This window comes from Drosophila yakuba, chromosome 3R (genome assembly GCF_016746365.2).
Source record: "Drosophila yakuba strain Tai18E2 chromosome 3R, Prin_Dyak_Tai18E2_2.1, whole genome shotgun sequence".
NCBI classification, from domain to species: Eukaryota; Metazoa; Arthropoda; class Insecta; order Diptera; family Drosophilidae; genus Drosophila; species Drosophila yakuba.
Window position 1 is genome coordinate 25,385,661 of NC_052530.2, and position 25,616 is coordinate 25,411,276.

General features: G+C 44.7%; 8 protein-coding genes across 10 annotated transcripts; 4 read left to right on the top strand and 4 right to left on the bottom strand.

The window, feature by feature from the left end:
• The first annotated feature begins 489 nt into the window (after positions 1–489).
• Positions 490–3,578, top strand: LOC6538301 (cilia- and flagella-associated protein 58). The gene is made up of 4 exons (XM_002098792.4): positions 490–1,132; positions 1,196–1,813; positions 1,879–2,195; positions 2,255–3,578. The coding sequence occupies exons 1-4, from the start codon at positions 618–620 to the stop codon at positions 3,457–3,459; spliced, it is 2,655 nt and encodes an 884-aa protein (XP_002098828.1). The 5' UTR covers positions 490–617; the 3' UTR covers positions 3,460–3,578.
• Positions 3,567–6,606, bottom strand: LOC6538302 (cilia- and flagella-associated protein 58). The gene is made up of 7 exons (XM_002098793.3): positions 6,468–6,606; positions 6,195–6,414; positions 5,846–6,135; positions 5,340–5,788; positions 4,958–5,274; positions 3,940–4,901; positions 3,567–3,879 (listed from the first exon to the last, which is right to left on the bottom strand). The coding sequence occupies exons 1-7, from the start codon at positions 6,558–6,560 to the stop codon at positions 3,610–3,612; spliced, it is 2,601 nt and encodes an 866-aa protein (XP_002098829.1). The 5' UTR covers positions 6,561–6,606; the 3' UTR covers positions 3,567–3,609.
• A 64-nt stretch (positions 6,607–6,670) lies between these two features.
• On the bottom strand, positions 6,671–8,523 carry LOC6538303 (palmitoyltransferase ZDHHC16). The gene is made up of 6 exons (XM_002098794.3): positions 8,361–8,523; positions 8,133–8,280; positions 7,753–8,062; positions 7,481–7,692; positions 7,090–7,415; positions 6,671–7,039 (listed from the first exon to the last, which is right to left on the bottom strand). The coding sequence occupies exons 1-6, from the start codon at positions 8,402–8,404 to the stop codon at positions 6,934–6,936; spliced, it is 1,146 nt and encodes a 381-aa protein (XP_002098830.1). The 5' UTR covers positions 8,405–8,523; the 3' UTR covers positions 6,671–6,933.
• Positions 8,524–8,584: 61 nt separating this feature from the next.
• Positions 8,585–10,429, top strand: LOC6538304 (NKAP family protein CG6066). Its single transcript, XM_002098795.3, has one exon. The coding sequence runs from the start codon at positions 8,671–8,673 to the stop codon at positions 10,051–10,053; it is 1,383 nt and encodes a 460-aa protein (XP_002098831.1). The 5' UTR covers positions 8,585–8,670; the 3' UTR covers positions 10,054–10,429.
• A 203-nt stretch (positions 10,430–10,632) lies between these two features.
• LOC6538305 (protein SPT2 homolog) lies at positions 10,633–12,790 on the bottom strand. Its single transcript, XM_002098796.3, has 4 exons — positions 12,613–12,790; positions 11,198–12,479; positions 10,922–11,134; positions 10,633–10,864 (listed from the first exon to the last, which is right to left on the bottom strand). Exons 1-4 carry the CDS (start codon positions 12,673–12,675, stop codon positions 10,794–10,796), a joined length of 1,629 nt encoding a protein of 542 aa, XP_002098832.1. The 5' UTR covers positions 12,676–12,790; the 3' UTR covers positions 10,633–10,793.
• A 697-nt stretch (positions 12,791–13,487) lies between these two features.
• LOC6538306 (large neutral amino acids transporter small subunit 1) lies at positions 13,488–17,311 on the top strand. 2 transcript variants are annotated; one of them, XM_002098797.4, is made up of 7 exons: positions 13,488–13,801; positions 13,859–14,482; positions 15,084–15,597; positions 15,891–16,091; positions 16,173–16,322; positions 16,460–16,637; positions 16,706–17,311. In XM_002098797.4, exons 2-7 carry the CDS (start codon positions 14,034–14,036, stop codon positions 16,765–16,767), a joined length of 1,554 nt encoding a protein of 517 aa, XP_002098833.1. In that variant the 5' UTR covers positions 13,488–13,801; positions 13,859–14,033; the 3' UTR covers positions 16,768–17,311. The 2 variants fall into 2 exon arrangements, with proteins under 2 accessions (XP_002098833.1, XP_039231416.1); XM_039375482.2 differs by having other exon boundaries at positions 13,488–14,482.
• Positions 17,312–18,487: 1,176 nt separating this feature from the next.
• Positions 18,488–22,959, top strand: LOC6538307 (carbonic anhydrase 2). 2 transcript variants are annotated; one of them, XM_039375483.2, is made up of 6 exons: positions 18,488–18,566; positions 21,553–21,665; positions 21,746–21,836; positions 21,928–22,196; positions 22,262–22,412; positions 22,568–22,959. In XM_039375483.2, the coding sequence occupies exons 1-6, from the start codon at positions 18,503–18,505 to the stop codon at positions 22,822–22,824; spliced, it is 945 nt and encodes a 314-aa protein (XP_039231417.1). In that variant the 5' UTR covers positions 18,488–18,502; the 3' UTR covers positions 22,825–22,959. The 2 variants fall into 2 exon arrangements, with proteins under 2 accessions (XP_039231417.1, XP_002098834.1); XM_002098798.4 differs by lacking the exon at positions 18,488–18,566 and adding an exon at positions 19,616–19,784.
• A 523-nt stretch (positions 22,960–23,482) lies between these two features.
• LOC6538308 lies at positions 23,483–25,073 on the bottom strand. The gene is made up of 5 exons (XM_002098799.4): positions 24,868–25,073; positions 24,629–24,721; positions 24,410–24,566; positions 23,939–24,072; positions 23,483–23,878 (listed from the first exon to the last, which is right to left on the bottom strand). Exons 1-5 carry the CDS (start codon positions 24,935–24,937, stop codon positions 23,526–23,528), a joined length of 807 nt encoding a protein of 268 aa, XP_002098835.1. The 5' UTR covers positions 24,938–25,073; the 3' UTR covers positions 23,483–23,525.
• Positions 25,074–25,616: the final 543 nt, after the last annotated feature.

Sequence of the window (25,616 nt, forward strand, 5' to 3'; positions counted from 1 at the left end):
CTTTGTCACTAGCCAAGGCCTTACTATATGGCAGTTAGAGATATAGATAAATGTATATTTTTCTAGCGCTGAGTATCAATGTGCGATTGTGCGAACGTATCAAGCTGATTAGTAGGCGTTAACTGTAGCAGAAATTTTTGCGAAACATTTTTTGTGATTTATCGTAATTTTATATGTATTAATTCGCTTATGTTAATTCGTTTCTATTTGACCTAGCTGGAATAAATAAGTACGTAGATGTATGTGGCAAGATGAAATCCTTAAATTGAATTTCAACAATAATAACAACTATATTAACACTAAAGATAAACATATATATTTTCTGATTCAAACTTGTAAAAAGAATGTAACAAACGAAAAATCTGTAAATTGAGTTTAAGAAATATACGCAATTTTATGCTTAAATAAAAACCAATCAACTTCATTTTTCTATTCCATTTGTGGGTTCTTGAAAGGGGCAATGCTGAAAACAATGAATTACACTTCAACGTCACACTGATACACAACAATTTTTTTTGTTGACTTTCAATTTTTTGTTCTTTATTTTTCGGTAGGATTTCTTCGTTGTTCTGCAATCCTTCGCGGGTTGTTTTCCTTTGTTAGTTGATACCCTGAAGATGAAAACCATGCAGCGCAAGATGTCCAGGCTCCAAAAGAGCTCCTCCGTGTATTCCAAGACGATTTCGATGGTGCACTTGCAGGAGCGATTCCGGGATAGCGTAGAGCCGGCGCAGATAAATCTTGTGCGAGATCTTGACGAGAAGTTCTTCTCAAACTCCTACCAGCTGGTGCAAGATCTAAGCGAACGCTTCCCCTTCCTCGCGGGCAAGGTTAAGATGTACGTGGACATCCTCTTCAGACTGCACACGCACTACGTCTCCGAGGTGGACCAAGGTAGGGCAATGCACGAGAAGGTGAGAACCGCGGATGAAAAGCTGAGAATGGCCCTGCGAACCACGTCCACCTCGGAGGCGATGATGGAGCATCTGCGGGAGTCTTTGGAGGACGCCTGGCGAAACGAGGACGCTACCAAGAATCGAGAGGAGACCATGCAGCTCCAGCTGATGTCGCTGGTGCGTGGCGATCAATCAAATATGCCAAGAGCCATGACTGAACAGGTACCCATCTCAACGTGAGTTCTTCTTTCATTTTCCATTGACTTCTCCTAACATACTAAAACTTATCTTTTTCGCAGCAAGGACCTCCAACTTCATCGCTTGGTTCTTAGGGAGCGCGATCGGCTGGCTGCCGAGCTTAAGGACTACCAAAAGCGTTTGCATACTAACCGCGTTTACTCGGAGACGGTGGAAGGCATGATTGAGGTGTCCAAGGAGATTATCTCCAAGCTCAATGCGCGGGTGAAGAAAGCCGAGTCGGAGAACTTTAGGCTGGAGCACAGATGTAATGTGGAGGCGGATAAGTACGAGGATCGGCTGCTGCATCTGAACAAGGAGCTGGCAACGGTAGTGCAGCAAAACCAGGAACTTCTGGCGGCGGATAAGGATTTTGTGGAGCTAGCTGCCATCAACGATGCACTGAAGCAGCGCAACGACCGTCTGTCGCGGGAGAACCATACCCTGACCAAGTCCTTCCGCCTCATGGAGGAGGAGAAGAACAAGCTGCAGACGAGTCTGAAGGTGGCCGATGCTTTCAACGATGCCCAGAGAAGGGATAAGGCAGATCTCGTGATGGCGCGCCGTGCAGCCGAGCGGGATGCCAAAAAGAAGGCTGACGACTCAGTGCTCTTGGAGCGACGATTCCACCTGCTGGCCAAAAAGAACACGGAGCTCAACGATCAAGTCCTGGTGAAACAGTGAGTAAATAAATGTTCTTAGAATAATGTGGATAACTTAGCTATGCTTGCAACTAACCCTTAAGAAATGAGCTCAAGGTGCAGGAGAAGAAGATAATGATGGCCACCGTCAAGCTGGATGAGGCCATCCGCCAAAAGGAGGAAATACATCGTTCGCGAGAAAAGCTGAGAGTGGAGATCACCCGTTTGAATGACATTGTGGCCGGAGTGCGACACGAAATCGCCAGTATTCGTCATCAAATGCAGGATTTGCTAACCGATCTGCTTCGAGCCCACAAGCAGCTGGACGAGAAGGACCTGCAGGTGCAGAAAATAGCTCGGGAAAAGAGGGAGCAGAGCATGGAGCTCAATGATGCCTACAAGAAGATCGATGGGATAGAGGGTAAGCTCCACGAATGAAACTATTGTAAGTTGAAATTAATACTAAAATGATTTCTGTAGAGACACTAGCCTTGAAGACTGAGCGATTGGAGGTGCTCCAAGTGGAGCTGCAGCAGAAACAGCTGGAGTTCACGAACGTCAAGAAGCAGATGGAAGTAATCCACTCGGAGAAGGTCATGTTGATCAAGTCGATGGACATGTGCTCAAGGGACCGCTCCACGCTGCAGAATACAATGACCAAGTTGACGCACCAGATCAACCAGATGACCAGCTCGCTGGCCATTAACGAAAAGGAGATCTCCAGCCTGAAGAACCAAATTGAGCAGCTGAACCGAACTGTGAAGCAGAAGCAGAACGAGATTCACTCCAAAAGTCGCCTGTTGGCCAGCACAAAGTCAGATCTTCGGGAGATGAAGATCCGTTTGGAACAAGCCACCCACACTATTGACACCGATGAAAAGCGATTCAAGAACATGGCCTGTGCCCTGGACGAGGTCACCAAAGAGAAGAGCCTGTTGGGCTTGCAAATGGTTAGAAGGAACGATGAGGTGCGTCTGCTAAAGGAGAAACTGGATATGATGCAGAAGGCCATCGATCGGGGAACCATGCAATACAACCAAAGGGTGGAGGACATCAGATTGCTCAAACTGGAAGTGGTCAACCTGCGAACTTCACACGAATGCATGCAGCGTGAGGTGGGCAACAAGGCGGCCATGCGCCATGATGTGATTCGATTGGAGCGCCAGCTCAACCAGGAGAGGCTCAGGGTATCCGCCTACTCGGAGGAGCTGTCACGCCCCTGTCGCATCCATCGTTGGCGTGTCATGCTGGGCAAGGATCCGCGCCGTTTCGAGTTGATCAGCAAGATTCAACAGCTTCTGAAGCGCAACATTCGGCTATCCGTGGAACGGGAAAACAAGGCCAAGGAGCTAGCGGCATTGGAGCACGTGCACGAGGAGTTCAAGCGCCAGATGACATATCTACCCGATCCGAGTGTGCGCCAGAAGCTCTGCATCCAGCAGCGCATTAATCGCCGTCAGACCCGCCAACTCAAGGTCATGAAAGCCGAGCTCAGGATCAACGAGATCGACCTCAAGGCCAGGGAGCACCTGATAGAGGGTTTCCAGGAACAACTGCGCCTGCATCATCGGGAGAACAAGGAGAATTCCACTGGCAGAGGGGATTTTTCCATTCGCAATGGCAAGGCGTCCGACGATGAATTCACGGAACAAGTGTTCGACATGTCTGCCAACTGCGAAAGTTAATCTAAACGAGCCGATTGATAGTAGCACCATATACATATCTACATATGGAGACCCACCTCCAACGTCGATAGGGTATCTTTTACACTTTCAGAATATTAAAGAAAACATTGTTATCAAAAGTAATGTGTATATTGTATGGCAATAGTAGTATTAGAGTAAGCTACTGACCATCTTGAAACCCGCACCCAGAGTCCTAGGCAGTTGGGCGGGCGCGGAGTAGCAATGCATCTGCTCCAGCAACTGTCGCTCCTCCAGGAGCTTCTGCTTGTGCTTCTTCTCCTCTAGCAATTGGGTCTTGGTTAGGGCCAAGCTAGCACGCATCTCTTCCAGCTTTTCCTTCTTCGACTTCTCGTCTGCCTCCCGGGCACTGAGCTCGGCCTTCAGAACCTTCAGCTTCCGATCCTTGGCGGATAGATTGGCCTGTTGGGAGATGAAATATAATAGTACCATCATAACAATCCCATTTTTATAAGGATATACCTTAACGGTGTTGAGCTCCGCCCGCACTTTATGGCTGGGAAGCTTGAGCATGAACTCCCTCAAGGCTGCATAGAGCTGTTGGGCTTCATTCAGGGCACGTTCCTGCTCCAAGGCGGCTACATTTTGCTGAAGCAATTGCTTTCGCAGGATACTTATGCGCCCGAGAAGATCCATTTTTTCTGGATCCTTGCCGCTCAAGAGACGCCACCGATGGACGTTCATGGGCGTGACCATCTCGTCCTGCAGCGCACGCGCCTTGATGCGTTCCTGGTTGAGCATGCGATGCATTTGCAGCAGTTCCTGGCGCAGATCCGCTGCACTCTCTCTATCCGCGCGCAAGACATCCCTTTCCGTACGCAGATTCTTTATCTCCACACCCATTAAACGCATGTCGTCCTGACACTGGCTGCACTGCCTCTGGGTCTGATCGTACACTGTTTGCAGGTTCTCCTGGCTGTGCTTGAGTCGATCGAACTCCTCGTTGCGTTTGGTCAGCGCCGCACTGATAGCATTCTTCTCGTTCATCAGGTTGTCCACATCCTTGCGCAGGCGCGCCAACTTTTGCTCGTCCTCTTGGAGAGACTTGGCGTGCCGATCGTTCTCCTTTCGCTTGTCCAGCAGCTCCGCCTTAGTGTGCTGCTGCCCCAGCTGGGCATGCCGGATATCGTTGCGCAGCAGACGCCGCTCCTTCTCCATGCGATCGATCTGCAACTGAAGCCTGGACATCTCGGCATCCCTGTACCCGATCTTTGCCTTCAGTTTCTCGACGAGCGCCTGTAGATTCACCAGTTGATCACGAAGCTTTTGTCGCTCCTCATCGGCCACCTGGACACTGCGCTGAAGGGTCTGACGCTCTGCGGCAAGAGCATCATGCTGTTGCTGGAACTTGGAGCACTTTGCCTCCAAGTCGCTGATGGTGCGTTTCAGTTCAATCTCGTAGTTCTCCTTCAAGTGCATCTCATCTAGGAATAGTATTCCAAATTAAAATTAGAGATCATTAAAAAGTTAAAAGCCTTACTTTGCAAGGCATCCAATTTGTCTATCCAGTGCTGAATCTCGTCCAGCTTTTTGGTCTTCTCCTTCTTGAGCTTGTTGGCGTCCTCGTTGAGCTTCTTCAGCTTGGTGTCCATCGTGGTGATGGTGTCCTTAAGAGCACGCACTTCGTGCTGTGCCTCTTGGTGCAGTGCATTGCTCTGCTCGAGCTGTTGGTGCTCAGCCTGCAGTTCTCGCCTTAGGGAATCCCGCTCTTTGGTCAAGTTTTCGTTGTTCTTCTCGAAATGATGAACCACGCGGCGCATCGACTCCAGTTCCTTGTCTTGGGTGCCCAGCTGGGTTCTGCAATATGTTGATTAGTATCTAGTATCTAGAAAAGGATCTTCTGTTGAATATAAGCTATATACCTTAGCCTTATGTTCAGCGTTTCCACTTCTCGTTTGGCCTCGTCTAATACCGCATACTTTCGAGCAATCGCCTCCTGGGACTTGGCCAGCTTCCCATTGTCCTGGCGCACCTTTATCAGTTCATCCTCGCGCACCTTCAGTAGATTGATGCGCTGATTCAGAGCCCGTTTGTTCTTATCCCGTTCCTGCACTGTGTACTCCAAATCCACCGTGATCTTGGCCAGCTTGTTATTGGCTGCGTTGTGCTGCGTATTTAGGTGCTCTAGGTTCGTCTTGAGGGAGAGGATCTGCAGGTTCTGGCGCACTTTTACTTTGGTTAAGTGCTCGTTGGCGGCTTTCATGTGGGAAATTTGCTCCTGGTAGCGGGACTCCTCGGTTTTCATTGTGGAAAGTTCCTTAGTCAGGGCATCGCTTTTGCGCTTCAAGTTGCAGGCATCGCTTGAGGTTTCCTAATATGTGAAATATCGATTAGTTTGATGGTAAATTAGGGCAATCATTTAACGAACATCAAGTAGCTTGAGTAATTCTTTGTTTTTGGCCTCCAATCCTTCGATGGTGTTGTCCAGTTCCGTGGCGTAGGTCCTTTGCAATTGCATTCGCTTGTTGAGATCGGCAATCTCGGCGTTAAGACGCTCCCGCTCCTTGCCATCGTCCCGCTTGCTCATGGCCAGTCGTTTCTCATTCAGATGGGCCACCATCTGCTCTGATTCATCCAGTTTCTCGCGGAGACTCAAAACCTCGTCCTGAGCGGATTGTTCACGAATCTGAGCAGCATCCTTCTGCTTCCAGGCACCCTCTGCCAATTAAAAGTATTATTTAAGCTTTTTTTATTACAAATATTTTAATACTACTTACCTATGACCCCACGTAACTCCTCAATGGTGGCCATGTCCATTTTAGTGACCCGAGCGGCATTTTCCAAGCGCTCTTCCAGGCTTTCAATCTCCTTTCGCAATTCCTGGGATCGCTCCTTCTCAAGTCTCAGATCGCTTTTATAGCGACTGCCGCAGATGAGCAACCTCTGGACATTGTCCGCATTATTGGGAGTATCCTTTTGCCGCAGAGCTTTGGTGGCCTATAGATAATATTTGTATTATTCAGCTAGGTTCCAATTTTTTAGTTAGGTACCTCAGGGATTTTGTCGCATAGTTCCTTGTAGAAGTCATCATCAAAGTCATCTGGCACCAGAGGCTCATCTTCTGATCCGGAAGCCTTCGACATCTTTAAGTCTTGAGTACTTCCAAGTCTTATTGAACAAACTCATAGCCTTAACCTTGTCCTGGCAACAAGTTGCCATACCGGCACAGGCTGTCAAGGACAACGCAAAATGATTTGTATACTAGTTGTGTCTTTTATTAAGCTAGTAGTAGTATAAAAGCGTCATTGTGTTTCTAGTCGTCATGGAAACAAAGTACATGCCTTCGCATTTTAATGCATACGAGTAATGCATTTTGAGAAAACTTTGGAATCGTAAAAGGCTTAAATTACTACATTTTACTAAATAAAAGCTTTTCAATCCTACTAAATTGAGCTTAAACGTAAACTATTAACTTAATATTGACTTGCTGGCATCACAATAGCTTCTATCTTAGAATTACGGCCACTCGTCCTCGAAGGGCGCATCATTTACCGTGTGGAAACTCAGCCCAGTGCCTTCGGGTTTGTGCCAGGATGGAAGAAGCACAGTTCGCCAAAAAGATCTGCATGATGATCAAGTAAAAAAAGGTTTTACTTAAGAAATTCAACGTACCTGCCACGCACCAGACCCAAGAACAACTTCCAGTTCTTTTTAGTGCCAAAGTTATATGGATTAATATAAATGCGTTGTTGCTGGAGGTGCCGTTTTCGCTCCGCTTCGTTAATATGAGCCTCTACACTTGTCTCACCACGAGTGATTAGCTTGGCGTGCCAAATGGAGAGGCTTCCGAGAGCCAAGACCACGGCCACATTCGTGAACGCCATGAACCAAAGCGCTCGTCGTCGACCAGGCGAAGCGGCATCTGTGTCCACAATGGGTGTTGGAAGATTGTGCACCGCTGGAGGCAGCATAAACTCATCGTACTCATGCGGATGTGTCTGCAGTTAAAAAAAGAAAGAAAGATGAAATAAAGTCCCTGGCAAAAGTCACTTTACTGGATTACCACTGGAATGATGTGCCCACTGAGATTAAATTTGACTGGCTGCCCCTCCAAGGGCTCAATTTCCGTCCAGTTTTCGCCATGCTCCAACCAAAGGTATTTGTGGCCAATCTCCAAGCCAAACAAAATAAGAAACAGGCAGCCCAAAGTGGTGTACGTCATGTAGAGAAAGAAGTACCGATGGTTACCATACCCCACACAATTGTTAAGCCAAGCTATATAAAGAATATATGTAACTTAATGCCGAAAGGCTTTAGAGAACTGCAGATACTCACGACAGTGGTGATCCATCTTAAGAACGCAGCGATTGCAGATGGAGCAGTGATGAGTCCTCGGTGGTTTGGGAGCTATGCACTTGCCGCACATGCTAACCGCTTCCACCAGAGACACGCCCTCCGGCGGATGACCAGCCGGCGTAATCACAGCCATAATGTAGTGGAAAACCACATTAAGCAGCAGCCAATTGCCCACAACGAGGAGGAAGTACGTCATCAACTGACTCTTGGCCCACCAAAAGGGCAAGCCAATCCAGTATGCGATACTAACGACTGAAGTGGTCAAGGCAGCCACGCCAACAACAAAGAACTAAATAATTTAAAAAACAAAAAAACATTTTTATGAATGATAAATAAAATGTTATGTAGCATAGTGTTACCGGTCCTAGGCAGTGAGTGTAGTTGTCCACAAACCAAAAAATGGGGGTCAGACAGACGTCCGAGGCGTAGGAGGAGTTCATGTGGGCGTTGAATGTTAAAGAGTGCCAGCAGTGTTTCATATATGACCAACGAAGCCGCAAAATGGATCTAATAAATAAGTAAACAATAAACAAAAACATTGCAAATTAGTGTGGTACATTTGGGGAGTGGGATATTTCCAAGCTTACAGCAGCTCCTGAATGGAATGGCCCCTCCACGTAATGCGCGCCATTGGTAGCAATTGATAGCTTTCCCAGTATAGTTTATTATATTTATATTACAGCATTTTTGGCGATAAATAAACTTTATTTTGGCGAGTATATTTGCAAAGTTCGTTTTGGTGTGACCTTCTGCAGCTAAAATCTCTTAGTCAGCTGTTGCCTATCGATAAGCCGCCGACACTATCGATGAAGTGGGGTATCGAAGTCGGTTCACCAATAACCACAAACGTTTGTTTTGCATTTTCCGGTGAAATTGTTGAATACTTGTATTTTCAACATGCGTTCACGCAGCAGGAGTCGCAGCAGGCAGAGGGAACGCCGCCGGTCTGTTTCTAGGGGTCGTTCACGCTCGGAAAGAAGGACTTACCAGAAACCACAACACAGGAGATCAGTTTCCCGGGAGAGGGAAAGAGACAGGGAGAGGGAGCACCACAGGGAAAGGACTTCCAATCGCGGCTCTCGTCGCTCCAGAGAAAAGGATGCAGTGTCACACCGCCGCAGAAGCCGCTCCTCTTCCTCCAGAAGCTCCAGCAGCAGCAGTGACCGATCCAGTCGCTCGCGAAGTCCCTCCAAAAATCGCAAATCCCGGCCAAAATCTGTGGAACGCTGGCCCAGCGATCGTTATCATGAAAACAACGATAGGCGGCAGAATCCTTTCCGGGGAAGGGCTCCCGAGGGTAGTTTCATTAATGACCCCGCCGAACTATCGTCCAGGTCGCAGCACAGAGGCAGAGGATCGTCGAACCACCAATTCAAAGGTGACTCCAAGGCTGTGAATGCCCGCAGGAACCAGAGGGTTCGCATTGGCGAGGAAGGCGTAGCAGAGGTCTGGGGCAAGAGTCCATCCCGGCCAGAAAGCGACGATGTGGAACTGGTCAAGGGCTCTTACATAGGACCCAAGAAGAAAAAGAAAAAGGGCAAGAGCAAACACAAGAAATCTGAAAAGAAGTCGAAGAAAAAGTCAAAGAAGTCCAAAAAGAAAAGGAGCAAAAGAGATTCCAGTTCCTCCTCTAGTTCTTCCAGCAGCGAGGATAGTAGCGAAGAGTCCAGCAGCTCTAGTTCCAGTTCGGAAAGCGAAGATGAGTCCGAGGATGAAGATGTGTGGCTGGAAAAGACTGCCGACGGTATCAAGAAGCCTAAAAAGAAAAAGTCGTCTGCCAGCAAAAAGGACAAAAAGTCTAAGAAAAAGAAAAAGAAGCGTAAGTCAGAGTCGGAAAAGTCCAAGAAGAGCTCCTCCTCAAGTACCAGTAAGTCCAAGAACAAGGAAAGTGGCACACACAACGACGAGGACGTGGGACCCTCATTGCGACCTGGCGGTAGCCTCAATCAAAAGGATTTCGGCAAGGCCCTGCTGCCAGGAGAAGGTGCCGCCATGGCTGCCTACATTGCCGAGGGCAAGCGGATTCCCCGCCGTGGTGAAATCGGCCTGACTTCCGATGAGATCGCCAATTTCGAGTCCGTGGGCTATGTGATGAGCGGCAGCAGACATCGGCGCATGGAGGCCGTCCGTATTCGAAAGGAAAACCAGCTGTACTCCGCCGACGAGAAGCGCGCACTGGCCATGTTCAGCAAGGAGGAGCGACAGAAGCGCGAAAACAAAATTCTGTCGCAGTTCAAGGACATGATCCACTCGAAGCTGCAGGCCAAGGACAAGAAGTAGGAAAGCATCATACTATGTTAAGGATATTGTCTTCAAAATGGAGATCCAATGAATGCCAAACGCACATCAAGATGTCCGAATGATTGCCTCAAATTCGACGAATGTCTTAATTTTTGAACTTCTAAATATTTTATATGTACAAAAACAAACGACGATAAATTAAAGATTAAATTAAAATTAATAACTTTAATAAACCCACAAAAGTTTTTGGCGGTAAATTGTTTTTTTCTTATTCAAACAAATTCCCATTCTATTATTTTCAATAATTTTCCCATTGTTTCTACGTTAGACTTTTAGATAAATTTCATGTTTCAATTAAATTCGGCATTTGCATAAAACAAGATTAATTTCATACCCTGTAAAGACGACATATTCAGCACTCTTGTGTAATAAAACATATTTATGTTGCCAAGGCGAAAAAAAAACTTTATTGCTGTTCCCTTTTTTCTATGCAATTCACTGGATTTCCTGCCCGTCAATCTACTTGAACTGCACTTCAAATCACCATTGCATTCCTGTTGCACTAACACAGCGCCTTCTCCAGCGACAGCACACATAATTATTATTAAAATTCAGTCGTTGCATACTAATGAATTCAAATTATCATATATGGGAATATACATATCATGCCAAGGCTCTGCGGCCAAAATCCATATGGCGACGGATTAGGCCAGGTCGGGATGAAATACAGTATGCGACATGGCATACACACATTAAATTTATTGTGTGTCCTATCCGTTTCATCTTCTGGCCATTTTCTGTTTCTTGTGCGCTGCTTCCAAGCGCATGTCCTCGAGATCCTCTTGCATGCCTACGAAAATGATGTCATTATTATGGGTTTTCATTCGCCATATGGTTTATTACGTACCCAACTTCTTGCTGATGTACTCCTCGCGCTGCATTTGTGCAAAACTGGACTCCATCCCACGGTCATCGTCGTCCATTCCTTTATAACGCCGCTTGTCATAACCGAAAATGTCGCGGATATGGGAAGATATGTCCTCCTCGCAGTCGCCATCATCGATGAAGTCATCCAGCTCCGAATCGTATTCATCCTCGTCATCGTCGTCGTAAATGCGTCCTTTAAAAATCGAACAAAAAATATATATCTAAAATCTATCCAATAGCGAACATGTTTAATTACTTTTGTTGACTGGCGGTTCAACAGTTTTTCGTCTCTTGACATCTGCGGGCGGGAATTGTCGTACGACCTCAGATCTCTGAACATTCGATGAGGAAATCGGTCGCGTCTTTCCGACCGGCGCTTTGCTAGAACTGGAGCTAGGTTTTCCAACCGCCGATGCAGTTGGCCCAGACCTAGCAGGCACTGGAACTGTTTTAGTAGCGGGCTTAGTGTTTGAAGCAGAACTTCGACTAGTAGAGGAATGGGAATTGGAACTGGATAAGCTGGTGGAGCTTGAGCTGCTTTTCGTTGGCTGTGGGGTCGTTGGTTTTTTAAAGCTTTCACTTGGTGGATTGGCTGGCTTGGCTTGATTCAGCTTGGGGATGCGTCCGTTAGCCTCCATCCGATTGGGGATGGGTTTCGAAATGCCCTCCTTGCCTTCACTTTCCCGCATCTTGAGTCGCTGGGCGCGCTGCTCGTCTTGCCGCTGGCGCTCTTCCATCTCACGTTTTTCACGGGCCGACAACAAACGTTCCGGTTCCTTTTTTTTCTGCACCTCGAAGACAACGGGCTCGTGTTGTTTCTTTTCTGCTAAGCGAAGCAAGGCTTGGAAGTCCATTGGCGGCGGCTGAGCAGGTCGTTTGATCTTCGCTCGACGCTGCTCCTCCTCCTGCCGCTTTTTGCGCTCCTCCTCGCGTTTCTCTGCGTTCGGGTCATACAGTGTTTTAGAGGTACTATAAGAACGGGCCACGGAGGCCTCCTTAGACTTGGTAGCGCTGGATGGGGTAGTGCTTGTACTGCTCCGCTGACGTGTGTGACTCTTGGCCTCCTCTCTTTCCCTGGTAATGGCCGCCTTAACGCGCTCCTTGGTCCCAGAAAGATCTCTCAGCGACTGTGGCCTGCTGGGCGCGAATCCCTTGTCTTCCTGGACATCTCGCACTTTTTCGATGTACTTTTCGTAAAATGCATTCGCTTCGTTCGACACGTAGCCGTAGTCATCGCCCTGACCCTCGCCCGCCTCGTGGCCATCGATGGCCTTATCGTAGTCTTTGGCATCCTCCAACACGGATTTGTTCGCCGACTTGGTTACCTTCAGCATTTTACGGATCTTGTTCTTGGACTTTTCGTCCCTCTTCGCGAGCAGATCGTTAAGCTTCTGGCGCTCCTCGCGTTTCTTTTTCGCCTCCTCGGCCTCTTTCTTTTGGAGAAACTTCTGGATGTTGTTGGACAGCTGCTTGGACTCCTTGGACTCTTTCTTGGGCGGCGCATACTTGGTGCTGTAGTATTTCCCCTGCCCCTGACGCTAAAGGTGAAAGATGACAATGATCAGATGCTGCATACGTTTTTGGGTCACAAAGGGAATGCAGACGAAACCGCGTTCTCCGAGTTTCAAAATCTCACGCAAAGGATAAACTGGACACCTGTTTGCTTCTCACCTCATCCTTGGTGACCGCATCACTCTTCTTTTTGGCAAGGTGCAGCAGAGCTCCAAAATCCATTTTGTGATCCGTATTCTTCTCTTGATTTACTTTTAGCTCATTAATAGGTCTAATGATATCGATTGGCGATAGACGTTCGACCAACCTGGTCTACTGTTCGTACCGATAGGAAAACAGAAACAAGCACGTGAGTGATTTTTCGACACGCGCACGACAAATATATTAAAGAAGTGAATTTAAAAAAGACTTGTACTTAATTCTTGATAAATAATATATTCCAATAAAATTAAACTAAAAAAAAATCTGTTTTCAACTTTAATTTAAACTGTATTCTTTCTTTTCTTTTCTCTTCTGTAAGCACAAATAAACCAAGTCTTTATTTTTTTATAAAACAAATATTTTGTATTTTTTTGATTTTTATTTATTTTATTAAACAAATTCAATATTCTGAAGTAGTGTGGTCTACCTGTTTATTCGATAAGTTTTACTGGAATTTTTTTTTCGTTGTAAAATAGCGAGTGTCCATTTTTAGCGATGTTCTCCACCACGATGGTTAGTTTCTAAAATGCCATTGTCCAAAATAGAAAGTTTTCTTCGTGTGTGCGATACGGCCACACTCTTTCACAGATCGCGCCTCTGCTTGTGTTTGAAATTTCGCGCGTAGTTTTCTGGGGGCTTAATAATTTAAAAAATCCCAACAGCTCTTTAAAATATGGAATGCGTCAGATTGAGTTTATTCTATTATTTAATTAGCTGTTAAGATTTATTTTAATAATATTTAAAAGACAAATGACAACAAAATACATATTAAATACAAAAAGAGCACCCTGTATCTTGCAGAAAAGCACCCCAGGTATTTCAGAGACAGCCCGGAGCTGGTCACACTGCGACGGTGCTCGGGAAAACGTGGGGTTGAAAAACCTTTGACCGATAGTGTGCCAATTCTTCAATTAAACCGCAGAGTTTGCACAATTCGGCGGTTACCTCGATGTCTGCTCTTATTTACCAGACCCATTAACCGAATTCCGCGAGACGGAGTGTGAATTTTCGTTAAAATCGTGAGTTTTATGTGCTAAAGACTCATCTGCAGGGTGTGTTGTTGGTGCGAGCGAGAGGGCAGCAAGCGAAGAGCCGACCAAAACAAACTAAGGCTAGCCGGCGGATAGAAAGAAGAGGAAGAGCAGGAGTAGATAAGCCAAATACAATACAATTGAAAAACACATTAATAAACATACAAACACAGGCACACACGCGGGGAGTCACACCCACGAACACACTTGCCTCGTTTAATCAATTAACGGGACATCGGCCAAAGAAACAGTTACAGTTCGCTTTCAGACGTCGCGTGCGAAGATTGTGTCACAGAGCAGCGGGATAATAATACTTTAGCCCTTGGACACAATACATATATAGCCGCCATGCCCGCCACCGATGAACTGCAGTCGCCGTCCAGCGAAATGGTCCTGCTGACCCCCAGCTCCGGAAATCCTCCCTCCAGCATAGCCCAACCAGCGGCGAATCCTGCCGAGAAAGCTCAGGGTCGCGAGGGATCCGCCGAGTCGGACAGCAGCAGGGTCGTGATCAAGAAGCAGCTGGGCCTCCTCGAAGGAGTGGCCATCATCCTGGGCATCATCTTTGGATCCGGTATCTTTGTGTCCCCGAAAGGCGTCATCCGGGAGGTGGAGTCCGTGGGCGCTTCGCTGGTCATCTGGGTGCTGTGCGGACTGCTGTCCATGATCGGTGCCCTTTGCTACGCGGAACTTGGTACTGCCATCCCAAAATCTGGAGGGGATTACGCGTACATCTTTGAGGCGTACGGATCGCTGCCGGCTTTCCTGTATCTCTGGGATGCCATGATGATATTCGTGTGAGTCTTACTGGTCAATATTGTTTGAATATTCGCGAATATTTCGACGCTTATGTTTCCTTATCTTTATTTTCTGCGAAAACATGACTACGACGGTATCAAATTGCTTTCGCTGATTGATTTCAAATTACCATATTATCGCCAAAGGGAACTCATTGGAGTAAAAGTAAAAGCTCATTAACCTTTTCTTTTATTTATATGTTTTTTACGAAATAGCATAGATAAGGAAGTACACAGAACCTGATTTTCAGTCAGGGTCAAGTTCAAGAACTTTTCAGATAAGACTAGAAAGACGGAATACTTCGGATCGGTGTAGATGCAGCCGGTTTTTCAAGGTTAAGCTTTGGGCTGCGTATTAGAGCCTTAGAAAGTGAAACGAGCCTTATCACTTAATCTGCGCTATATACATTTATTTATTGGGGCAGTTCCGCCAGTTCTGCATTGAGCGTTTTATTGCCAGCTATTTTTGCTGTTTAGGATCGGCGATAAGCGCAAATATCTGCTTTTCCACTTTTGCATGCGGACATTATCAGCAGGACATATGTCTGAATGCAGTCTGCAAAAAATTTCCACTGATTGTGTGTGTTCTTATCTCTTGCAGGCCTACGACCAATGCCATAATGGGCCTGACCTTTGCCTCCTACGTGCTGGAACCCTTTTTCGGCGGAGCCTGCCACATTCCCAAAATAGCGCTGCAACTGCTGGCGGCCATCACCATCTGCTTCCTCACCTACCTGAATTCGTACTACATGAAGGTGACCACCAAGATGCAAAACATCATCATGTTCACCAAGATCGCCGCCCTGGTCATGATCATTCTGGTCGGTCTGGTCTGGATGCTAATGGGCAACGTGGAAAACTTCACTCGACCGTTTGAAAACACTGAGACTGATCCCGGCAAGATGTCGGTGGCCTTTTACTCCGGCATCTTTTCGTATGCCGGCTGGAACTACTTGAACTTCATGACGGAGGAACTGCGGGATCCATATCGCAACCTGCCGCGTGCCATTTACATCTCACTGCCTCTGGTCACCGCCATTTATGTGCTGGCCAATGTGGCTTATCTGGCCGTGCTGTCGCCCTCGGAGATGATCGCCTCCAATGCCATCGCTGTGGTGAGAATTTAGCGACCCCGTTCCGATTTGCACTCCGATCAGATTATACATGAATCAGTAAATTAGGCTGCAAGACAGTAAAATTAATATTTTTACTTAAAAAAAGCTATATAAGCTTTAAATCAGTCATTTTTTATTGCCAGCCCTATAATTAACGATTCTGTCTATTTATAGCTTAAAATTGCAAAAATGCGATCAACTGCTAGGAATGTTAAATTATTTGATCGGAATGAGAAAAGTCAATTAGACCAGTGGATTTTCAAATGATTTCAATTGATCTCTTCTCTTCACAGACCTTTGGCGATAAGATTCTTGGCATCTTTTCACTGATCATACCCGTCATGGTGGCCATCTCTGCCTTTGGCGGCCTTTCCGTCCACATCATGACCTCCTCCCGCATCTGCTTTGTGGGTGCCCGGAATGGACACATGCCGGCGATTCTGTCCCACATCAGCGTGAAGAGCTACACCCCGCTGCCGTCGCTCGTTTTTCTGGTGAGCTGCGCCCCTCAATTAGCGCACAAATGATATTATGTAATTAATCCCTAATTGATTTGAATGTGTCCCTCTCGGCAGTGCTTTCTCTCCATTGTGATGCTGGTGGTGAGCGACGTGTATGTGCTGATCACCTATGCCAGCATTGTGGAATCGTTCTTTATAATGTTGTCGGTGTCGGCGGTTCTATATTTCCGCTACACCCGTCCCTGCATGGAGCGGCCAATTAAAGTGAGTATAGCTTAATCAGTGTTGCCCATTTAGACGTTCTATAGCCAACGAGATCTTTATTTCGATAGCAACGTTATAGTTCTAGAAGATGAAACTCTTTAGCAACACTAATCTAACTATATTTCCTGTTGTGACAGGTCGCCGTGTGGATTCCCGCCCTATTCGTCATCGTGTGCGCCTTCTTAGTCGTCGTGCCCATCTATGTGGCGCCCTATGAGGTCGGAATGGGGGTATTAATCACCATAATTGGCATACCTTTCTACTACGTGGGCGTCGTGTGGAAGAATAAGCCGAAATGGGTGCAGAGCACGATTGGTGAGTAGCCCTTCACATTAACCCCAATGGGTGCCATTGTCCGACATTTATATGGTTTTCTTTTCTAGACTCGCTGACCTTCACTTGCCAGAAGCTCTTCATGTCCGCCAAAGAGGAGAAGGAGGACTAAACTGCCATCGAAATGACACAAAGTGGAAATACTGGAATCATTTTTCAAACGATCTAGCTATTTGGCCTTCCAAATGACTATCTATTAAATCTCTATATTGATGTGAAAGCTTGAGGACGAGAAAGCTTGGCTCGTTGAACCTGAATACCAAAAAACGAAAATACCTAAAAAGCGGAAGACATGACCTGTACATCACAAGGACTGGAAAACGAAGTCAATACTATTTCATATTTCTATATTTATATTTATAAACCATGACAAAAGCGTTTACCTAAAGTGCAAATTCATCGAATAGTAGTTTAGTATTGATTTTTAGCTTAGCATTTATTTTGCACTGATTAAATTCGAAAACTAAACCAAACCAAAGTAAGCCAAAACTGTTTGCCAAAGTTGCGATATTCAGGTCGATATTTGCCATATAAAGCAGTTTCATATCATTTTTTGTTGCTTATTGTTTAAAAATTCGGTTATTGTTTTTGTCCCTCATTTTACTACCTAAGTGCATTGCATTGCAGTTTGTAATAAAGATTTTTGTATGTTTCAACGAAGCGTTTTGAATTCAATCTTTTAGGCGCTGCTCGCGAAAGTATGCCACAAGATTTTTGCGAAAGATAAAGCAAAACAATTGATAAGGTTGAATTGATTGAGCATTGCGTGGGATGTAAGCCCATGCCTCCGCTAATCAATTAGGGCTGATAAGTAATGGGTCTATTTTAAGCCATTCACGACGGAGAAGTCGCGATTTTGGCCAAAAATAAGTCACCGCCTGTCGCCCCCATTGACATTTCGGACAATCGGAGGCTTGTGGAATGACGCCAACGCTATATTCGATCACTGATAGAGTATTCCATGTGGATCCAGAACCGCGTCTAGGTGTTTTTAATTGATAAAACTGGTGTGCTTATCTGGGATTCTCTGCACGGTTCGCAGGTGCGCCCGTCTATGCGAAATCTGGGCGAGAGTAGTAGGCTGATTTGTATGCGCCGTATTCGGCGTCTCGTTTAATGTCTTTTTAAGTATTTATATGCAGGGAGTATGTCTAGTTACCAGATCGCTCGTAAAATCGCCTCAATCGGATTTGATGTTTTTTATTATGGCCAAATAATTGAGTTATTGCGACTGGCCGAGCATCTCAAGTGCGTTGGGAGGCTCCCCGAGCCGTGGTTGTAACTGCTTTATTACCCGTATTAGATGTTAGATGATTGCGATCTCACAAGTTGGGGCCTCAGATAGAATAATAGTTGGCTAAAAGGCTGCTAATTGCCGGCACGTGAGTTCCGCCTTAAAAGAAGCCACCTTTCGCACTTGACGAACTATTCCACATTTGTTGATCGATGCTGACAGGTGACTTAGTGATCGATATGGAGGCGTAAGCTAGCAAATATTGATTTATTCTGCTTGACGTTTGCATAATCAATTGCATGCTAGATTAAATGGAAATGCCTAAAACGGCGGGGAGTTCCTCTTGAGACGAGCTGCTCATGTGATAATCATGCGATTATACTCTGATAAATATTGACACCTTTTTGGGCCATAATTTTGGGCTCTTCACAATCGTGTTCAAACAATTAAATTAGCAGCGGGAAAATCACTAAGCTGAACGGACCGAATAGAACCGGTAACCGAATCAGATTACCTGAAACTAGATTACCTGATTCAAATTGGATTATTCATATTATTTTTTCCTTGAGAGAAAGAAATTTCTATAGTTTACATGCCATCGGTAGTTGAAAAAATGGTATACAAAGTAAGAGTAAAACTGATCGTCATATTGCTGCTTAAATGTTACTTGATAAAAGGTAAACTAATGGACAATACCCACCATCTTTATTAGCATTTCAAATACAGTGCACAAGCAAGAAGTAACACCTTTTCCATCACAATTTTCCTCAAGTGTTTTACGACGGGACTCTGACAACTGGAATCCCACTCTAAACCTTGGCATTCAAAATGTCTGGCCTATGATATCTGGACAATTCAATTGCAAATGTGCGACTTCGTGTGACTACTGAATGGCCACCATAAAGATATAAATAGATATCAGAGTGCCCTCTATATACATATGTATGCAATTTGAAACACTATCATTCCCACATGTGGATCACGAACTGCCCATACATGTGTAATATCAGCGTTCTGTAACGCATGAGCATGAAAAAACGGCTCAGATCTGGCATAATAAGCTGAAAACGCTCCAATTCGTTTTAGCCGAAACTTGAAAACGTGCGAAAATCGCTCAATGAATATGCCCCATTGCCTCGGCAGCGATCGATCGGTTGGATTTTTTTGAGGACTCCGCACTTAATTAGCGACTTTCGACATGACGTTGCCGCGCGACTTGTTGGCTCAGTAACGCGCAGTGACTATCCGAAAACAAACAAATAAATCGGCAAATTGTATGCAAAACAAAATATTATCGTAAATGATCGAGGGCGGCATTAGGTGCGAATTATGACGAGTTTTACCCTTTGATTTTTGATTTCGGCCAGCATTGATCGACATAATGACGCCCTTTTGGTCTTGGGCTTGGCGGTTCGATTGAGTTTCCGTGACGTTAAGCATACGCCGTGTTTGCGCCATGCGTTAAGCATACGCAGGGTGGTGCAGCCGTCTGCTACATTTAATTCAATTTCGCTAAGTGGACGACTTAGTGGGCTGGCTTGCACCATGTTCCTCCGATCCTCCAGTGCCTCCTCGCCAAATTCCCATCGATCGATCGATCGTCGGCTGTTCGCGCGACTCTTTTGCACAGGTGTGTGTACGTATCTGTGTGAGCGGTGCACGCGCTTCGGGCGGGGATTTCAGCTTTCGAATTTTCAAGTAGTTCGTTGACTGCCCGCTGAGGAAGTTGTGAAGGTGCTCCGCCAGCGAAACGTCCGCGCAGTCTAGAATCCGTCACCCGATCGGAAGGTGCTATAGCCGCTCGTCAGGAGTTAAGAACTTTGGAACGGAACCGTGAACCATGAAGTGCGCTACTTTCTTTGAGGCTTCGTTTTTGCTAATCTGCTGGTCGCAAGGTAATTGCATTGCCATTTCTACGAAGTCCTGTGACTCACTCGTGTTTGTCAGGGTCCAAGTTGTGCAGATAGCTACTATATAGTGAACTGAAACCAAAATAGCCATAAATTGATATCTATTCGCGGGAAGTACTTTTCTTTGAGAATTAATGGTTTGTCATACCCCCAGGCAACTGTGCACTTTGAGAAAAGCACCAATTTTAGTTCTCTAATTAAAATATTTTCTTAAAATATATTGTTTTTTCTTAATATTTATTTTCTCATTATTACATAAAATGTATACTTTTTTTTTTTAGAATAGAAAGTGAATTAGTGCTTGATCGTTGCTATTTGTGCATTTGCTTCGTGTCTATTACGAAATGTCAATAGCTGATAATGGTGGGATCTTGGCATTAGCAGTCATAAGTACACACTTCACGAAGCTAATTTTGACCAGTTTAATGGTGTTCATTCCACTTGAAACTGTCAATTAATACATTTTATTGGCCGTCATTTGATTTAGACGTATTGCTGGACTTGAAGTTGTTGAGGTTTTTGCTGTTGACCAGTTATTAGCACTTCAAAAACTACTCAAAATGCAATCTGTCATCTTTACGGAAGCTCTATAATTACTATTTACATGCTAAATGGAAATCTGTAATCTACTTCCTAAGACTTTAAAATATATTTATTTATTTTCCTAATCAGTACGGACTTAAAAGATCGATTACAACGAACAAATGCAAATAGTAGCTGAAAGTAATATGTTTATAATATATAAAGTGGATGACATAATGCCCGATGGCCATACCTGACAAAATGCTCAATTTAACTAATTAGTTATCTAAGACTTTGATAGCCGGGACTGAAATAAATAATATAATATAATAAACGTTACTACAAATAAACAACTAATTAGACTAATTCATCAATCGACGAGCAGTGCACACAAAAATGTGTGCTTTAGTGACATATCGAGCAGTTGTGCAGACAATGGCACAATGGAAAACCATGTCATATGATATGTTAATTCGCAGCGAGCTCTTCAAACTGAAATTATCACCAATCACATGCAAATTAGCCGTTAAATAAGTATTTCCTTTCGCCTTGCAAAAGATTCCATGGAATTTGCTGCCAGCTTTCAATCGCGTTGGAAAATAATGAAAATTGTTTGCCCGCGCCATTATCTGGATCTAAATCAATATCAATCGCGGCGATATCTAATTATTGGCCCGAACGTGCCCTTGGCGTCCGCACTCTTTCCGAGCTTTCCCTGGAAGCCTGTTTACCCACTAAGCTATTTATTTGCCCAGCCATTGACTAAAAAAAGAAAGAGATATTCAATATTTGTTACGGAGCCCCATTTATTATGCCGTAATTCACAAGTGCTCGTATATGTCAGAGATAGCCCCGGAAAATCGGGAGAAGGTCAACCGAAGGGGGTGAATAGCACCCACTTGCACGGGCACGTGATCACTCATCAATCGTGGACTCAAGATCGCAGATTGCGGGTCTGTGAGTTCGGCCGGTCTGCAAATGGGGAAACACTTTAATCATTTTGCCTGATTCAGGACTAAGCGCGCATTCCAGCGACTAATTGATTGCGGTTTCGTTGTGGAAAGACTGCACATACTCGTAGTAAATCCGAATGGCATATAAAATACATTTATTTGTATTTATTAATTTGTTCCTTAATATTGCCTTTGTTTCGAAACCAAACCCTCTGAACAAAAACATTAAGCATTGTACATCCTACAGTTTTGTAAACCAAACATACCTTCCTTTCCAGCTGTCAGCAGTCATGTCTTCGGCTACTCCGAGCCCAACCAGCGTCGCTGGGCGCGTCATCATGGTCACTGTGCGGGGAAGACCCAATCCCCAATTGCCATCACCACCAGCCGGGTAAGACCAGCCAGCAACTTAAGGCCCAGCCAAGCGGGAACGGGAACCCAACTAAGCCCATTTGCCCATCCTCCTTTCAGACAATGGCCATTCATATGCCGGCGGTGGACATGATTGGCTACCACAACCTGCTGCCCTATCCCCTGAAAATGATCAACAATGGACACACGGGTATGATTTGACTTGATATCCACTGAAATTACCCATTTTTGACCAATTTGCGCAGTGTAGAATTAGTGCTAATTAATCCGGTGATTTTCAGTTTCCATCAGCATACCCAAAGTGAATGTGTCTGAGGTGGGCGAGGATTTTCTGCCCTACATCCGTGGCGCCAAACTGCCCGGTGAGTTCGAGGTGGAGGGTCTGCACTTCCACTGGGGCGACAAGAACAACCGTGGATCCGAGCACGTCATCAACGACATCCGCTACACCATGGAGATGCACATTGTGCACCGGAACAAGAAGTACGCGACCATTGGGGAGGCTCTTAATCATCCGGATGGTGCCGCCGTCCTGGGCTTCTTCTTCAATGTGAGTGGTTGAGGAGTTGAGCTTGTTTCGACTGATTTATAAACCGATTTGTGTTGCTTCCACAGCTCGACGAGGATGAGGGACCCGGCCTGGTGACCATTAACCGGCATTTGCATCTGATCGCCGACGCCAACCAGGAGGCCACGCTCAACGTCACTTTCTCGCTCTCCTCGCTGATTGCTGGCGTGGATGTGGACAAGTTCTACACCTACAAGGGTAAGTAACTAAAGAATTCTATTATATTTGCAATTAGTATTCAGTGAGCGTTTAAGCAGGTAATAACCTGAGGATTACCTGACATCGAATCGATGTCTACAAGCGATGTTTATCTTTAGTGTCACTCAACTAAATACTGCATGTTGATTCTCCAGGTTCCCTGACCACACCGCCCTGTTCGGAGGCCGTCACCTGGATACTGTTCCCCGATCCCATCCCGATTTCGCCCAAGCAGATCTCCCGATTCCGTCAGCTGTCGGACACGCAGGATGGTGCGTTGGTGGACAATTTCAGGACCTTGCAGCCGGTGGGCAATCGCAGGATCTTCGCACGCACAGGACACGTGCGCCACACCTCGATTGCCGCATTGAAACACGAAGGCGAATATCTCAAGTACGACTGGTTCTACTGATCTATCGACTTGAATTGGCAGCCGGATGTGGAGCACTGTGCCATCCCATATTAGGATACCTCTAAACTAAGCATTTAATAAGTTACACTAACATTTAGTCTAGGCACTCACAGAGAATAAAATGATTAAAAACAATAGAGAACGCTATAGTCGAGTTAATATTCGCAAAAAAAAAGGAAAAACAATTTTTAGCAAATATTCAATATTTACGATTGGTATTTTCGGTATAACTCGGCTTAAAATGGTCAGAAAGTTAAGAGAATTACATTTTTGTACTCCTAATTACCAATACTAACCAGCCAAATCACTTTTTGACCGACTCTGTTAAAATAATTTTTGGCCAAATTTTCGCATTTTTTGTAAGGGGTAACATCATCAAAAATTGAAAAAAATCTGAAACAAATAGAATTTTTTTCTGAAAACACAGTTCGATTGGAAATTTAATTACGAACTCAACGAGGTATGCCATATTTGGAATACTATTTCGAATGCTGTGATCAAAATACTGATAATAATTTACGCAAAAAAACAGAAAATCGATTTTCGTCAAAATTTCAATATTTACGATTGGTATTTTCGGTATAATTTGGCTGAAAATGGTCAGAAAGTTAAAAGAATTACATTTTTTTACTCCTAATTAACAATACTAACATGTGACTATATTATTGGTGTTCTTTCTTTATTTAGTAAAGAAAGACTTTTTATGTGATCATGTCTGATTTGCGACCATACAAGGTCAAGGAGGTGGGTATGTCCTCCACGAAGAAGCTGGCTGGAAAGAGGGCGAATGTCTTGTGGAGAAGATCTAGTAGCGTTCGTTCCACGGTTTCAACCACCAGTGGACGCAGTGCCTCGAAGACATTCTGCCAATTGTCGTTGAAGAACTGATTGGTGCTCTTTTCCACCTCCTTGCTGTGGCCGTTGAAGAGGTTATCCATCCTGGTGCGCACTTTGCCGACCTCCAATTTCACCTTCACGGACGTCACATTGTAGAATGTGTAGCCGCCCTTCTCGTAGAGGCGTGTCTTGGTGCTCATCAGTATGTCCAGATCATCTGTCAGTGGCAATACATCCGTTTATCTTCCACTTAGTAGCAATTATCATTCGAATTTACCTATTTCCATAACGATTTTTCCATTGCCCTGCAGAGGCACCAGCAAAATGCGACCGACCATTTTGTAGTGGCCATCCATTCGCATTTGGGGCAGATAGATCTTCGTTAGCCAGCTAAAATCCTTCTTGCTGACCCTGGTGGTGAAAAATAAATACACATTGGTATAATAAAAATTTAAGTCTTACTTATATTTATCCATTATTATTATTCATAGATGCAAAGCCTGAAAGCAATTTATTGCGACTGGCAACACCACGTGCGCGAAACTAATTGATAGATCAATGTGAAATAACATTTAAGAGTCTAATATTAGAATGGATGCAGGTATAGAAACGTAAGTGCATTATCAAATCGGACAAACTTATGTCTGGGAGTTTCCCATTAAAGATGTTCGCCTATACAAGCTCAACGACCTCAATAGAGCAACTTTTGATCGCTCTTGACGGCTGGGTGGAATCGATAGCTACTCACTTGCTCTCCTTAATCACCATTTTGCCAAAGCCACTGATCAGCATATCCGTAAGATTGGCGGAAAGCGTGGCCACGTCGCTGTTATCCTGATTGAACACCAACTGTTCCTGCCTCATGGGATCGATGGGTCCAAAGGATTCCTCGATTTCGGGCACACCTAAAGGATAATACCAAGTCAGTCGCATGTCGTAGGATGTGGTTAACATACTGGTATCTCACCTTTGACGAGCTGGTTCATAAATGCCTGTATGGAGCGAGTTGAGCACTTGGTGAACTCCGGTTCGTAAATCTTACATGACTCCATAAAGGAAGCTGCGCAGGAAGCATATTTATAAATAAATAAAAACGATTAAATAGTGCACACTATATATAGTACTTTATTTATGTGCTTTACTTATAATAGTATTTTCCTTAGGTTGTTAGCTTCAATAGTACATATTACAATTTAAAAGACATACGTTTTTCCGTGTAGAAAGCAACGCACTGGAGGCCGGCATGGAGCAGCATTAGTAATCCAATTAGGAGCATGGTGGAAAGCTGGCGTCACTGTCACTCCCAGAATCACTGCCGGAATCCCAGTCACAATCCGCACAGATCCTTAATCGAGTTTACTACGCACGAGCTGCGAATGAGATAGAACTCGTAGTGGCGTTCGTTTTTATCTGGACAATATATATATCCGATGCCTATGACTCGGCTGCAATTGATGAATTGAATCTGGAGTCTCTGGGTAATACCAGTATCGAGCTATTTTCATTTGCTCGCAATGCAAAATTCAATTTATTCCATATTTATTGCACGAGAGTACGAGAACGTCACATAATGAAAAATTATCAATAGGTTGCCTTAAAAAAGTAATGAAATAAATACATCAAAATTCTCTTAAGAATGTATATTTTTTGGAATTGAACACATTTAAAATTTTACTTAGACGTATTAAAAATGTGGCTATTCAATATATCAATATATCTATAATCTATGCGATGGAAAAAAATCAAAATAAAAACTTATATATTCTTTAGAAGCAGCTTTTCTTGCTGTGTAGCTGCTAATATTGCTGTTGTTATGCGACTCTGAAACTGTAGCGACTTTACCTTGCAACCGAACCGGTAAGCCAATTTAATATCTACATAGCTGGAAAATACGCTGACAACTATGGCACGAACAAAACAATGTTTGTATCTTTGTATTCGGCTCTGTTCGGATG